Source organism: Colletotrichum jinshuiense, chromosome 5 (assembly GCF_051148585.1).
Source record: "Colletotrichum jinshuiense chromosome 5, complete sequence".
In the NCBI taxonomy this organism is placed as follows: Eukaryota; Fungi; Ascomycota; class Sordariomycetes; order Glomerellales; family Glomerellaceae; genus Colletotrichum; species Colletotrichum jinshuiense.
The window spans coordinates 2,729,428-2,744,090 of NC_139312.1; the positions used below are offsets into that span (position 1 = coordinate 2,729,428).

At 57.3% G+C, this 14,663-nt stretch overlaps 6 protein-coding genes across 6 annotated transcripts; 4 read left to right on the plus strand and 2 right to left on the minus strand.

The window, feature by feature from the left end:
• On the plus strand, positions 1-1,142 carry EsH8_V_000683 (J domain-containing protein; the record flags this gene model as incomplete). Its single annotated transcript, XM_083273199.1, has 2 exons — positions 1-45; positions 105-1,142. The coding sequence occupies 2 exons, from the start codon at positions 1-3 to the stop codon at positions 1,140-1,142; spliced, it is 1,083 nt and encodes a 360-aa protein (XP_083125914.1).
• A 625-nt stretch (positions 1,143-1,767) lies between these two features.
• On the plus strand, positions 1,768-2,691 carry EsH8_V_000684 (ubiquitin-conjugating enzyme/RWD-like protein; the record flags this gene model as incomplete). Its single annotated transcript, XM_083273200.1, has 1 exon — positions 1,768-2,691. The coding sequence occupies one exon, from the start codon at positions 1,768-1,770 to the stop codon at positions 2,689-2,691; it is 924 nt and encodes a 307-aa protein (XP_083125915.1).
• A 254-nt stretch (positions 2,692-2,945) lies between these two features.
• Positions 2,946-4,991, minus strand: EsH8_V_000685 (major facilitator superfamily domain-containing protein; the record flags this gene model as incomplete). The annotated part of the gene is made up of 4 exons (XM_083273201.1): positions 2,946-4,346; positions 4,429-4,441; positions 4,499-4,598; positions 4,700-4,991. 4 exons carry the CDS (start codon positions 4,989-4,991, stop codon positions 2,946-2,948), a joined length of 1,806 nt encoding a protein of 601 aa, XP_083125916.1.
• Positions 4,992-6,094: 1,103 nt separating this feature from the next.
• Positions 6,095-8,366, minus strand: EsH8_V_000686 (uncharacterized protein; the record flags this gene model as incomplete). Its single annotated transcript, XM_083273202.1, has 4 exons — positions 6,095-6,553; positions 6,604-7,935; positions 7,992-8,100; positions 8,170-8,366. The coding sequence occupies 4 exons, from the start codon at positions 8,364-8,366 to the stop codon at positions 6,095-6,097; spliced, it is 2,097 nt and encodes a 698-aa protein (XP_083125917.1).
• Positions 8,367-9,210: 844 nt separating this feature from the next.
• On the plus strand, positions 9,211-10,634 carry EsH8_V_000687 (deoxycytidine monophosphate deaminase; the record flags this gene model as incomplete). Its single annotated transcript, XM_083273203.1, has 3 exons — positions 9,211-9,232; positions 9,314-10,527; positions 10,581-10,634. 3 exons carry the CDS (start codon positions 9,211-9,213, stop codon positions 10,632-10,634), a joined length of 1,290 nt encoding a protein of 429 aa, XP_083125918.1.
• Positions 10,635-11,951: 1,317 nt separating this feature from the next.
• Positions 11,952-14,300, plus strand: EsH8_V_000688 (uncharacterized protein; the record flags this gene model as incomplete). Its single annotated transcript, XM_083273204.1, has 3 exons — positions 11,952-13,059; positions 13,186-13,255; positions 13,307-14,300. The coding sequence occupies 3 exons, from the start codon at positions 11,952-11,954 to the stop codon at positions 14,298-14,300; spliced, it is 2,172 nt and encodes a 723-aa protein (XP_083125919.1).
• Between the last annotated feature and the right edge of the window lie 363 nt (positions 14,301-14,663).

Genomic DNA, 14,663 nt, shown 5'->3' on the forward strand with positions numbered 1-14,663 from the left:
ATGTCAAACGCTCTCTCCCTCTTGGGTTGGGCCTTCTTGCCCAACGTACGTGCACTCTCCCTTAGATCAACAGCCGCTGTTCACAATGACTGACCTGCCCACAGCTAGTAACCGGCTGGGTTCAAACAATCTACTATGGCCTTGTCATCCGCGCCGGCGACCCCAAGCCCCAACCCGGAAGCGCAAAATACGCCATTCACCGTCGCCGAATCCACATCCTCGTCGTCTCCTTCTACCTCCTCTATACCCTGATCGAAGCCGACCATACCCTCCGCAAGCAGGGCACGTTCTACACGGACCTTGACGTTGCCGCCAATGCCCCCGTGCGCATAATCAAGTCCCGCTTCCGCAGGCTCGCCGCCATCTACCACCCCGACAAGCAGGGCTCCTCAGACACCGGCGCCGCGGCGGACCGCTTCATGCAACTCAAGTACGCCTCCGAGACCCTCGCTGACCCAGCGCGCCGCTTCGCCTACGAGCGCTTCGGCCCGGAGGTTGGTGGTTGGCAGAACTGCAAGACCATTTACGACTTTGTCGCGCACGGCATCTTCCAGGGCACCATCCCGTACTACGGCATCGCTGCTATGGCGACCTACGGACTGAGCTTGTTGGGATACCTTGACTGGGGACGCTTCTGGCGCTGGATCATTCTCCTAACCTTCTTCGTCGCGGAGCTCATTGTCGTCACGCGCCCCGAAATGCCGCGCTTCCTTGCCATCCTCAACACGGTGCTGAGCACGGTCCTGCGCCGCCCGCCGTACCTGCAATTCCAGCTCGTCTCACTGGCGCGCCAGGCCGCCATCACGATATACATTGCCTTCGGCCAGATCGGGCCCTTGTTGAACCCGCAGGGCCAGGCCGCGCAGAAGGCAGCAGAGAGCTCTGCGGCTGCAGTCGACGAAGGTCTCCAGCGGCTCGAGACGATGGTCCGTGGCCTGGATGGTGACACGTCTAGGCTTTTGGAGATGGAGATGACGCCGTTTGCAGGCGACAAGGAGGCGCTCAGCAGCGTGCGCTCCAAGGTCAAGGAATGGCTTGTGCAGAACACCATCCGGTCGGACCCGATGGTCAGAGATGCGATTGGGAACACGTTCCAGAAGCGGAGGGTTGACGCCCCGGCCGGTGCCAAAGGCAACAGATAGAATAGACGGCGATCAGACGCAAGATTCTTAGAGTAATACACGCGCATGCACCGCAGCTGACTTTAACTCTTCCCAAACCATTCAATTTCATTTGAATATGCTGCATCGAGTTGCTACCCCCTTTGTTAGTATCGTCGTGTGTCTCAGCATATGGCTGTAACAGCACTTGCCAGCTGCCAGCCGCCACCTTTTTCACCGTGAGTAACCCGATCCAATGCCTCAGGGCAGCACATTTGCAAACTCCGGCATCATGTACATCGAAAGAAACCAATACCCGGCAAATTTTGCAGACGACCACACGAGCTCAACAGTCACAATGCGCGTCGCAATGTCCACTGAATCTTGAAATATCGCGAGAACCGGTAAAATAAATAAAAAGTGTGGCGTTTGTGGCTAGGGACGTGTGGCTCAGACGAGTGCGAAAATCTCTCAAACCCGCCGTTCTGTGAACAATCGCCATTCCACTTAGCTTGGAGGGGGCGGGGCGTTACATCTGGGGACTTTTTATTATTATTTCGGCTTCATCGTGTTACTGAAGTCTTGAAAAAGAATTGCACGGGGGGGAAAAAATAAGGGAAATAAGAAGAAGAAAAGGGTGAAAAAGGGCGAGCCGAGATACCATACCATGTCAGCAGCAACGTCATGGCAACTGCTGCCACCCGACCTGGTCGAGCACCAAATCGGCCAGATCGACCTGTTGATGGCCATGTACCCGAATGAGGGCGAGGTGACGATCGACAGGGAGTCGGAGGAGGCGCTGGGGCTCCTCAAGGCGCACGTCGAGGACGGGGCAGCGCCCGCGTTCGCCAGGCCGCCGGCGGTGGTGCTACTGCTCGGCCTGGCCGTCCAGGAGGCGGATGAGGACCCGCAAAACCACAACAAAGTCCTGCGGCTGGACATCACCATCCCGTTCTCGTACGAGGGCGGCGCGGCGCCGGATGAAGCCCCGCGGATCCGGGTCAGGATACAGCAGCCGCCGTGGCTGAGCAGGGCGGCGACGGCGCAGCTCAATGCGCAGGTCCCGGAGGGCGACGAGGACCTCTTCAGCACCATCGAGTCCATAAACGAGACGGCGGCCCGCCACCTCGAGGAGGCCAGGACCGCCGAGGCCGAGGCCGCAGACTCGGCCGCTGGCGGCGGCGGCGGCGGAGGGCCCCTCGTCCGCGTGTGGTTCTACTTCCCCTCCATCTCCACGCGCTCCAAGCGCGACGACTTCATCATCCACGCGCCCCTCTACAGCCTCACGGGCTTCCTGTACGCGGGCAAGCCGGGCCTCCTCTGCGTCGAGGGGCCCTCCCAGAACATCGACGACTACATGAAGTTCATCAAGACGGAGAGCTGGGGCGACATCCCCGCGCACCACAAAAAGGTCAGCGAGCGGCACCGCGAGAAGGACCTCGCGGGGCGGGTCTTCGCGGACATGCAGGAGATCACGGACTCGGTGGGCGAGCGGAGGGGCCAGAGGGCGAACAGGGGCGACATGAAGGCCGTGGAGGCGTGGCTGCTGGAGAGGGGGCTCGGGGACGCCTTTGCAAAGGTGCTGATGTAGCGGGGACACATGCCGGGAAGCGGTTGTTGCGAATTTATCATTGCGAAATGTTTTGAAGGGGGGGAAGGAAAACCACGATTCTATGGAGGGATGCGAGCTGGATACCCAGGAACCCAATCTCACTGCTGATATATCGTGACATGGCGGCGCCCAAAAACACACAAAAACAATCTCACACCATTCGCCTTTCCCACAAACAAATACACGGACACACAGCTCTCTCTATACAGTTCAAAATCGGCACCGAAGAAGAATCACAGCCTCTGCCGGCCTCTCGTCTCGATGGGGATCAGGCACATGCCCACGAACGCCGCCAGGATCAGCGCCCCGGACAGGTAGATGGGCGTCGTGGTCCCGTCGCCCGGCATATTCGCGGCCAGCAGCGGAGCCAGGAGGCCCATGGCGCGGTTCAGGAAGCTCGCCATGCCCGTGCCGGCGCCGCGGACGGGCGCGGGGAAGATCTCGGGCGTAAAGGCGTAGAGCACGCCGTACATGATGTTCTGCGAGAAGGCCTCGACGCACGAGAAGAAGAGCTGCGACGCGGGCGAGGTGCCGAACCGCACGAACATGAAGAGGAAGATGGCCGACACGAGGCTCGACGCCGCCAGCGTGCCGCGGCGGCCCAGCCAGGGGGACTTGTGGTCGACGAGGTAGGCCGCCAGCAGGCTGCCCGGCACGCCGACGGCGGAGGTGATGGCGTAGGTGCGGTAGGTGTCGGGCGTTATGGGGGTCGCGCCGGCGTCGGGGGAGTCCTCGGGCGGCGGGGCCGCGCCGCCGTGGGAGAGGTACTGCGGGAGGAAGGCGTTGAACAGGGGGTACCCCATGCCGATTGTCGCCCAGACAAACCAGACTATCACCGTCGCGAGGCCGAGGGTGCGGGTCTTGAAGAGGGGCCGGAGGCGGTCCGCGGAGAAGGCCCTCATTCTCTCACGGAAGGCGTTCTTGGTCATGCCCGAGCCGCGGAGCCCACCTGAGCCGCTGTACCTCGAATTCTGCTGCTGCTGCTCGTCACCGTCGGCGTCGTGGTCGATCACGCCCTCAACGACGGCGTCAAGGATTTCCTCGGTGAGCCAGGTCTTTGCGCCGTTCCGGTAAGCGATACCGTGGACGACGGCGATTGCCTCTGCTTGGCGGTTCTTCGACAATAGGAACTTCGGAGACTCAAAGAGGCGGAACACGAAGAAGCGGACGACGAACATGACGAAGGTGATCAGCCCGATGGTCAAGACGAAATGGCGCCACCCCTGCTCGGGGGGCCAGTTCGCGATGAAGTACCACGCCACTAGCGACGAGCAGAGCTGGCCGACGGGCCACCACACGGATAGCAGCGTTAACAACGATGACGAGGCGTCCGGGAGGAACTCAAGGAAGAGGGCGCCGTCGACGGGGAGGTTGCCGCCCACGCCGAAGCCGAGGGCGGCGAAGAGGAAATTCACCCAGCCCCAGGTCGGTGAGAAGGCGAGGAGGATGCCGAAGACGCCGGTGATGAGGAGGGTGAGGTTGAAGGCTATGCGGCGGCCCAGAACGTCAGAGCCGATGCCCCAGATGAAGGAGCCGAAGCAGAGACCGAGGAATATGGATGAGGTCGTATAGCGCACTCTTTGTTCTGAGATGCCAAACTCTGCGGAGAGCGAGGGGAGGGTTAGAGCCACGCCCTGTTGTGTTGGTCAACGTCTATTCCGATGAAATGAAAAGAGAGAAGAGGGACAACTCATGATGAGTAGCGGAAGAACTTACGTGCATCCAGAGACTATGAGACAAAGTTAGTGACTTCTCGTTGAAAAATACATGAGAGGATCAGACTCACTTATCCGCAAACCATCCAAACCCGCATAGAATGAAGAGCTGCCAGTTATACCTCCCCATCCCGATATCCTGGATAGCCTTGTTGATAAGCTTCGATTTCACTACACTCCGAATCAGCACTCATAATCCCATCAACAAACCACACTCTCTCCTCCATCTCAACCCTCAACGTCCAAGGCAGAAAAAAAAGACAGATACTCACGCTCATACTCAGTCCATTGACCCCTCCTACCCCGCCTGACCTCCTTCCTCAGACCCTCAATGGTGTACTCGGCGGCGCTCATCTCTAGCATGCCCGCGCTCTCACTCTGGTCCTTGCCATCGTCCTCGGCATCGTCGTCGTCGGGATGCGGCCGCTCCTCGAACTCGCACTTCCCCGTGCGGGCCGAGTGGCTGTGCAGATGCGCCTCTTCAAGCGGAACCACGATGCCGATGTAGTCGCTCACCGACTCGGGCTGGTCGGCTAACAAGCGCCGCAGAATGCTGCGCAGCATGGTCGCAGAGACGGGGCACGGCGCTCTATCGAATGAGGGTCCCAGGGCGAGGTGAGATGGGCGGCGTGTGCCGGCTCAAGCGCGTCAATGGACGATGCGCACGCGTGATGCTGGCCGGTCGTCGGGCGAGTGTGCTGATGAATCCGGCGTTTGTCGTCGTTCAGCCCCAACCGCCAAAGTCGCAGCGGTCGTCTTACTCCCAGCAAAGACTCCGGACACGCGATTGACTGTATATCACAAACTTTTGCCCCCTTCTACATCTTCCAATGCAGTTTAAATTCGGTTCAGCGAGGAGACACGGTCGGCTCTATAGGACACAAATGATGCAACATACAGAAAAGACGCCCGAGTGCAAGATGATGGGACGAATAGCATCTCACTCGTAGGGGGGGATGTCTTACCCTACCGGGACACCTGACTAAAAGAAACGCATGGCCGTGCTTTGGCGCCCTTAGGTAATCGCTGGAGTGTCCAAATAGCGTGTTCGCGCACCGCGCCACAGCGCGCCGCTTGCCGCAGTGGAATCATTGGGGGTTCTGGACACGAATAGATTCGGAACTGCAGGGCCACTAACAGGCCACCATACAACTTCTGAGCAATCCAGTTAAGGACAACGGAGCACTCGGGGGTTTTGTGAAACGGTTGCACCACTCGGTCACGGACAGGGTCCCGATGGCCAGTTAGTGTGGGGAACCCTGTCATCTGCGCTGCTTCCCTGCAGCCCAAACTGGCCTGGCGCAAATCTCGTCATCATCGCCAAAGCCAACTGACGATGTTCATACAATATCGAGATGACCATGCCAAATCAATACCCGCGAGGAAGGCAAATCGGCCAGGAAACTTCAGAGAACGCGTGTATCAAGAGTCTTGTTTTGCCAATGCTATGGAATGCTCAGTTGGTGTCATGATACCAGACCTCCCTCATAGGAAGTTGCAAGCCCAGAACCCATCGCCTTGAAAGACAATCCTATCCGTACCAAGACGCCCTCAAATCAATAATCCAAAACTCCAGCGCCTCGTCTATTCCGCCTTGAAGGCTCATGAAAATGAAAAGAAATGAAAAATAAAGATAACAGCCGTCATTTCCTTGCCACTCGCCGAGTTCAAATCAACTCTCCGTCTCCCTCATCAGCTCCGTCCTCCTCTTCCTCCCAGTCCATGGATGCCGCCCGTCTCTCAGCCTCCCGCTGAACCTCCGCAAGACCCGACAACTCGTTGACGTAGTCTTTCTCGAGGAGTGCCTTCTTGACAAATTCCCACCCGTTGTTTCTGTAGGCTTCCAGGATCGGGGGCCCGCAAGCGCTGCAGCATGGGTACGACTCTCCGCGAATCACCTTGTTGTTGAAGTTGTGCACGTAGCCACGGACCGTATGGGGCACCAGACCCAGCGCATGATCATGCGGGTCTCTCTCGTCGAACGATGTCTGGGGTGCTGGCGCGTGTTTCTTGAGAGGATGCTGAAGCAAACTCGCCAAAAGCTCAACAAGTAGTGCCGAGGCAATCGCGGCCACGCCGGGGCGAGTTACAGTGCACTGCTGGTCCAAAGTTTGGTCCTTTTGCGACTGCACAACGTTAGTAAGAGCATTCTATTTCTTTTTGGAGTAACACTCACGTCGGCGGGGGTAACGACATCATTGCAGAAGTAGCACCCCAGCGTCTTGCGCTCCTTGTCCTCCGGCTGAACGTCCTCGGGCTCAGCACCATGTCGCATCACCACGAATGAATCGAAGCCGAGCGCAGCGTTCATTACAATCTTGCCGGCGGCCTTGCCTATAACACTGGGGAGCCATCGTGACTCGCGGCTGTCCATCAGAAGGAAGATGGCATCGTGCTCGTCAATCAGCTTCTTGAGCTTGTCGTAGTCTGCCTTGCTCTTGGCCTCGTCCGTGAATGGGTGACCAAGCATAGGAACCGACAAAACGTGGCCCTCGCTTTCCACGCCGGGATAGATCTTCTTGAGCGCCTCGGCCGCCCGCGTCGCCTTGTGCTTGCCGCCTTCCAGACAGTCCTCGAACTCGAAAAGGGGTTGGCGTACCGGGTTCGAGTATGATACGCGACCGTAGTCTACAAAGGTGATCTTTCGGACGCCCCATCCCATGAGGTTCCTGGATACGTAGCTGCCAAGCGTGCCGGCTCCTAGCAACAGACATTTGGTAGACTTGATCGTGTCCAGGTCCAGGTTTGGTGAAATCCTCCATTTCATAAGTTTGAGGTTGAGATCCACGGATTGGTCGGCTAGTCGCGCGGGATCCATGTATTCGCCGAGGTTTGCGATCCTGGCCCGAAGCTTACCCTCCCCGTCTCTCTCCCACCCAGTGACCTTGGGCATCTCTGTGACCGCAAGAGGCTCCACGGGATCCATCTCCAGAGGCAGAATGATACTCCTAGCGGCATGCCTGCTAGATCTGATATCTCGGTAGCAGAGAATCTGCACCTTTGTCAGGCGGAACCGCTGCCGAACGAGCCAGAGGAGATTGCGCAAGGGCCAGGACGGGTTCTCTGGGTACGTCGACGGGTCGACAAAAGAGACATATCGGTCCTCCTCGGCAACGTCGTCAAAGAAGCCGTTCTCGAAGTCTCCCAGGTTGGCCACCTCCCATACGTAGCCAAAGGTATCGTTGAGGTCGTGGAGGTCGCTGTTTGCATCCTTATCCAAATCGCTAACGTCCACGCCACGGGCCTTCTTGGCGAGGAAGAAGCCGTTCTGCCGCTTGTCGCGGTTTGCTTGCCATGTGCCCACCCGATCAACCAGCGCCGTGCTCTCCTTGGGATCGAGACGGCCGATGGGACCCGTACGCTTCCACTGAGGGTCCGAATGCAAGGCCGGGAATGCGAACCAGTATGTAAACTTGTACTTCTTCAGGTCGGCGTACGAGAGGATCGTAAAGGTCGAGAGCAGGGATGGTACGGAGTAGATGGTGCCGTCGTTGATGGCGTCCCACACCTGGGGAGCAGATGTCAGTACACGTACGGTGTCGCGCGATTCCGGGCCAGACTTACATGTCTCGCCGCAAGCTTCAGCATGGCCTGCTTGTCGGTATTCTTGAAGTCTTCGATCGTGTTAACGTTCTTGATCCAGCCCTCGCCGCGGACGTGCTCGTCGTTAGGCCTGCTCTCCACATCAGTCCTGCGATGGTCAACAAGAAGCAGACCCTCAAGCCCTGCGCGAGCAGCTTACTGGTCGCTGGTGAGAGCGTTGCCAAGGATCGACATCCTACAGCTCTGGCCCGGTTCGACCGGCAGAGCCGTATACTGGCCCAGCACTCGGCGCGCCGAGTCGTCGAGCTTGTCATGCTCAAGCTTGGAGGAGAAGAGGGCGGCGTAGAACGGAAGCTCGATCTCGGAAGAGAACGGCGCGTATTGGATTGCTGCCATCGTGGGCTAACTGTGTGTGGTGGGGGTGCAACTTTTTGGCGCAGGGTTGGGGGGGGAAGGGGACGCTCTTTACGATGCGATGCGCCAACGGGCGGGACTTGAAATGCGCTGTGTTATATGACACTGACAAACACCAGAATATGTGAAGGCCTTGGGGATAATGAGTATGCAGGAGCAAAAACCGAAAGCAGGTGTTGCTCTGGCTCGAAATGACTCAAAAAAAGAGGTCGAAAGCCCTCACAATGCGACGGATCAGGCAGGTCGCACTTCCGAGTGGTCTCCGAACAAAGCGGAGAGGGGTCCGGGCGAGGGGTCCCTCGGTTCTCAAGGATGCTTGGAAATAACGATTTCAAAGAGTCACCTGCGCAGGCAGCCAGACTATGCCTTGTTCACAAATCACGAGAGCAAGGCCGGTGAGAGCTTCCTAGGGGTGAGATGGTTGTCTGACAGGTAAGGCATGATAGGGCACGTAGGGTAGCTAGATGTGCCCAGCTGGACGCAAGGTGGGGGAGCTCGGTGCCACGGGGTTATTGTGTCATGCCCTGCAGGTCCCTCCGGGTAAACCCCGGGACATTTCAGGCCGTCGCGCGGGGTGCATTGGGCCGACCAGGCCCGAAGCGGGAATACCCTTTACGCGTGGGGACGCGTTGTGCACGAATTCAGATCGCGACTTTTCAATTGGACGCTGGTTGCCGGGTTGACTTGCAAAGCCTGCGCATGAATTCAAACAGCGGTATAGACGTTGCGCATCAGACTGCACAACTTCTAGAAGCTATCTGAGCTCAAAATCGACTTATCACGAGGCCCAGATTACCTTATCACACAGTAAAAATATCCAGCCAAGATGCTCATCGGAATCTGCGGCGGTAGGCTTCCCCCCCTGAGTTGAGCCAACCTCAACTCATCTAGACAAACCCCGTTGAAGAGACATGTCTGACATTATACAGGCATCTGTGCCGGCAAGAAGACCGTTGCTCAGTATCTTGTTGAGCACCATGGCTTCAAGCTGCTCCGGCTGGAAGACCCTTCACCAACCCCTCCCCGGAATGAGACTCCGGCCAACAACGGCCCCCCTGAGGCGGAACCGGAGCCGGAGCCGGAGCTTGAGCAGGATACCGCATCCTCCAACGTCGCCAACACAGACTCTGAAGCCCAGCAACAGTCCAGGAAGAAGGGAAAGAAGAACAAGAAGCCGGCCGCCTGCTTCAATTGCAACCAAATAGGCCACGTCAAGACCGAGTGCCCTCTCCTTAACCGGGAGACTGCCCTCGCCATCAACAACACCTCCAAACCCGTCGCCGTAAGGGATACCGCCCCGCCACACACCAACGGCGTCTACACCACAGCCTCCTCGGAACTCACCTTCTCTTCCGCGGATGCCCTCCTGGACTTCGTCACTACCCGCTGGCAATCACGCTACGTCACAACCGACGTCCACAACGAAGCCATCCTCGACGTCCTTTCCCGCCGCCCCTTTTTCATGCTCATCTCCGTCGATGCCCCTCTGACTGTCCGCCACGCCCGCTTCCGCACCCTGCACAACCCCCACTGCACCCTCGAGTCCTTCGCCCTCGCTTCGGACACGCACCTCTACCACCCCCACGACGGCCTGCAGTCCCTCATCTCCCGCGCCACCGTCCGCCTCCTCAACACCTCCTCCTCCCTCGCCCACCTCTACGCCACCCTCGGCAAGCTCCAGCTCGCCGACCCGGTGCGCCTGCGCCCCAGCTGGGACGCCTACTTCATGTCCCTCGCGACCCTCGCCTCGCTGCGCTCGAACTGCATGAAGCGCCGCGTCGGAGCCGTGCTCGTCGGCCGCGAGAAGCGCGTCATCTCCACCGGCTACAACGGAACGCCCCGCGGCCTGCAGAACTGCTCCGACGGCGGCTGCTCCCGCTGCAACTCGGGCAACTCGTCCGGCGTCGGCCTGGCCACGTGCCTGTGCATCCACGCCGAGGAGAACGCGCTCCTCGAGGCCGGCCGCGAGCGGATCCGCGAGGGCGCCGTGCTGTACTGCGACACCTGCCCGTGCCTGACCTGCAGCATAAAGATCTGCCAGGTCGGCATCGACGAGGTGGTCTACGCTCACGGCTACAGCATGGACACGGAGACGGCGGCGGTGTTTCGGCAGGCGGGCGTGAAGCTGAGGCAATACATTCCGGTAAGTTCTGCTCGGCCTACTTTGGTTTTTGGGCCACGCTGACAGTGAAACAGGCACCGAATGGGTTGATTCATCTCGAAAATTTGGATAAGATGGACCTCTACTAAGATCGGCGCATTTGAAGAAAATGGGGTACCTTGATGGCCCATTATGGGACTCGGAGGGCGGTAGCATTCATTCCGCCCAATTTTTGAGCGATTTCCCCCGTACCTAATCACGTAAAACTTGACAGAATAGCCTCGCATAGCCTCGCTCCCAATATACTTGTGAGGTTTGTAACATCATGATTTCTCTTCCGAACAACCTAGTTTTCTCCCCTCCATGCTGATTTATTTGGCCCAAAGTTGGAATCGAACCTGAAGGCATTTTCTTCTTCTGATAATAATGACAACAAGCATCTTCAAGGCCAGATACTGTATAGGACTTGGAAACTGTCCACAGTTCACTCTGATCCGCAGTCGGCAATGTCAATGCTGGACCACGGCTTAGAGGTTGGATGACGTGATTCAACTAGTTTCTGGGCATCTCGGCCCGTACCGCAACCCCCCGGCCTGATCCGCAGGCCAACACGAGAACGAGCTTTATGAATCGCGCAACTCCCCAAGCTTTCACCGTCGAGGCTTGCGTCTCGTCTCATGGCAGAGTCGTGTAGAGGGACCGCTGGCAATTTTTGGTATTGCATAGCGTCGCTCAACCGACCATCGTCGTACATGCCAAGGAACCTTCCCCCCTACGTTCTCATCCAAACGAAGGATGAGAACTCTCGGTTTGCGGCTCGCCGGGTGGTGCCAAAGCTGCCCAGTTTTGAGCGCAAGACTCGACAACCTGGTTCTTCAATACATTATAAGTTTGCTTACTATAGTATACTACATTGATATCAACCAGGCTCAACCTCTGGGAAGAAATCCAAATATTCGGGCTTTTGTCCTCTGGGCTCAAGACGTTCGTCCCGGATGGCAGCGAGGCATATGCACCATCAATAACGATATACAATCCACAGGTACGACCGAATTGTTTGCCGCCTCAGCTAGGTACTGTGAACCCGTTGACAGATTAGTGGCCGCTGAAGTGTCACGTTCTTTACTTGCAACTCTGGTGGCGTCGGCTAGCCATGCAGCCAGGCCGGGTCGCGAATCGTTCACCTTGACCTGGTGATTGAGGCAGTGCACAGCAAGGCGGCATGGCCAGCCATTGGCTTAGCACTGCGATAAACGCGGCTGCCTAAATCGAAAGGCTGACCTGCCGGCGCTCTGAGATATCTCCCCGCTTATTCGCATCCTTTGCGTCTTGTCGTGATACAACGTCGGCGCCCATCAAATGTATCGGAAAAGCTTCGGTATCCATTTGCCAGCCGGAGCGACGTCGTTCCTGCAGTTTCTTGAGACAAACGGTTAATTCTGCCTAGTCCCAATCCGGAAGCAAGGATGCGTCTTATCGACGCCGAGACGCTTGAGTTACAAGAATTCTTCGAAAACGCAACCCCGGACTATGCGATACTGTCCCACACATGGGAAGTCGACGAGGTTTCTCTCCAGCAGTTCCAGCAGAGAGATGCCGCAACGACGGCCAAGGCGGGGTACCAGAAGATCCGGCGCGCATGCAGCAAGGCCCTAGACTATGGCCTGCGACACATCTGGGTCGACACCTGCTGCATCGACAAGACCAGCAGCGCCGAGCTCTCCGAGGCTATCAACTCGATGTTCCAATGGTATGCAAAGTCCAAGATATGCTTCGCGTACTTGGCCGATATGCCGTCTACTGAAGATGCACACAGCGCTTCGTTTGCAAAATCACGCTGGTTTACGAGAGGTTGGACGCTTCAAGAACTTCTCGCCCCGCACAAGCTCGACTTTTTCAGCTCAGACTGGAAATTCATTACCAATCGCGCAGGCGCGGCAAGCATAATCAGTAATGTTACTGGCATCAACGTGGTATACTTCCGCGACACTGGCCTCACAACTGATCGCAAGGACTTGCTGGCGTCTGCCAGTATTGCTGAAAGAATGAGCTGGGCTGCTACGCGCACCACAACACGGACAGAAGACATGGCCTACTGCCTCCTGGGCATATTTAACATAAATATGCCCTTGATCTACGGAGAAGGCCAGAGAGCCTTTATGCGGCTCCAGCAAGAGGTGCTAAGAAGTTCTTTTGACCCTACACTACTGGCCTGGAACGCCATATCGCTACGTCCTACCGTCGGTCATCTTCTACCGATCGAACCAGAGCCATTCTCGTCGTGGCACCAGGCATGGAAGATGATTGCTGGAATCGACCATCCTTGGAGCTCGTCTCCCCCATCGATCATCGATAGGAGGTCGACGGGGTTCTTGGCCCCAAGCATAAACTATTTCCGCCACTGCAAGGACATATTGTCCTGCGACGTCGCTGTCGACTGGGCTATCACAAGCCAGGGGTTGGAAATAGTTCTTCCCGTGTCGGAAACCCGACAGCCCTACGGCATCATACCATGTCGCCTGCGAGCAGATGCCTGGAGCCTCCTAGCCATACCACTCACGCCACATGCCAGCGGTATGTATACAAGACCCTTCGCCTCAGCACAAATGGTCAGCCACCATACTTGGCATCAGTGGCCCAGGAGACGTGTACTCCTCAGCCTGCCCCCGACGGGGATGCCGCTTGATTCCAGTGCTCTAGAAGGAGGCCGGTACGGAGTGTGGGTAGAATCCTTCCCCGAGGAGTTAAAGCTACTCCAAGTATTCTCAAGGTACGGATGGTCGCCAGTGGGGGAGATGATACATTTGTACCCTAGGTATAGTTTGACCGATGGCTTTTATGGGCTAGCAGCGCTGATGGTGGAGGATCGAGAGACGAACGAGACCTTTGCCATTATCGTAAAGATCGTCGAGGAACTATCGACTCTCACAAGAGCCATGTTGCCGTCGAGAGGGAGCATCTTCCGGCCTCAGAAAATCGAGTTCCGCTTCCTGGAAGCCGCCTCCCGCGACAGTGTGGAGCGCATGTTCCAAACGCCCTCGAAACTGGCCTCGCTTCCGAAGAGGTTCCGTGTCCGGCAGTCCCCCGTGCGCCTGGGCGTAGCCCGAAAACAGCTCTTGGATCTGCCCGTCTTCGAAATCCGTGTCAGACTGCCCCGGCGAGGGTGGCAGTCTCTCACGACGGCCTCCAAAGATCTCGTCTCGGATTGGGTCACAGATCAACTTTGCCAACTCTGCACATCGGTCCTCCCCAGGGTGATCACCAGTCGGACCTCGCTTTCCAGTTACTTCAAAAATATGTATGAGCCAACGGTAGTTCTCGCAGGATCCTTGGTGGGGATTCTTTCCTACGTCGGCTCTCTCAAAGTTAGACATCTACTCGGCGAACACATCATGGCGTACCTTGAAAAGCCCGAGTGCAACGCCGGTTCGTGCCGGCAACCAGACCTGTTTGGCCCGGTCAAGGTCGACGCCTTTCTGGCGTACAACCTGTACCGCGGAGCCCTTTTGGCCGGCTTTTTGTACCAGCTGGTTCCCCTTGTGTCCTGTTTCTACCCGACATCGTCGGCTTTTTTCAGGGGCAACAGATGGATTGCATCGTTCCTTTTTGCCGCTGTCGCCTCCCCCATCTACGAGAAGATTTTCAGCCCTGTGACCTCTGTCTTGATGTTCATCGTTTCTGCTCGGATTTGGAAGTATCAGATGACGGTCGGAAGCACCTTGCTCGAAAACAGCTTGGTGTTCCTCGCGGCCATGTCTTTGATGCTGCCTCTCCCGGGAGGGTCCGGAAGTTATACGGCGGAGGTGCCGGTTTGAGAGTAGAGGTGGACGCGTTGGAAGTTTACCGAGTAGAGCATGCCCTATTCCAAAAAACTTGTTATTGATTGACCAATGTCCAAGTTACGCAACGGGAATTGAAAAACATCGTTGGAGCCACGATATCTCATTCCGATGTAAGAGCCCATCACGAAAAACGCACCATCTGAATTTGGTCTCCCCCTCCCTCTGCTGGCCAACAATACCATGCGTAGAATCCGACGACGATTTTATCGGATAGAGCTCTGCGTTCTATCCCCCAGTTTTTTCTTTCTTGTTCCCCTTCGTTTTCCCTCTTCTTTCCCCCTTCCCAAACCAACCCCCGGACAACGGAACCCACGACCCACACCACCACCGGCACTG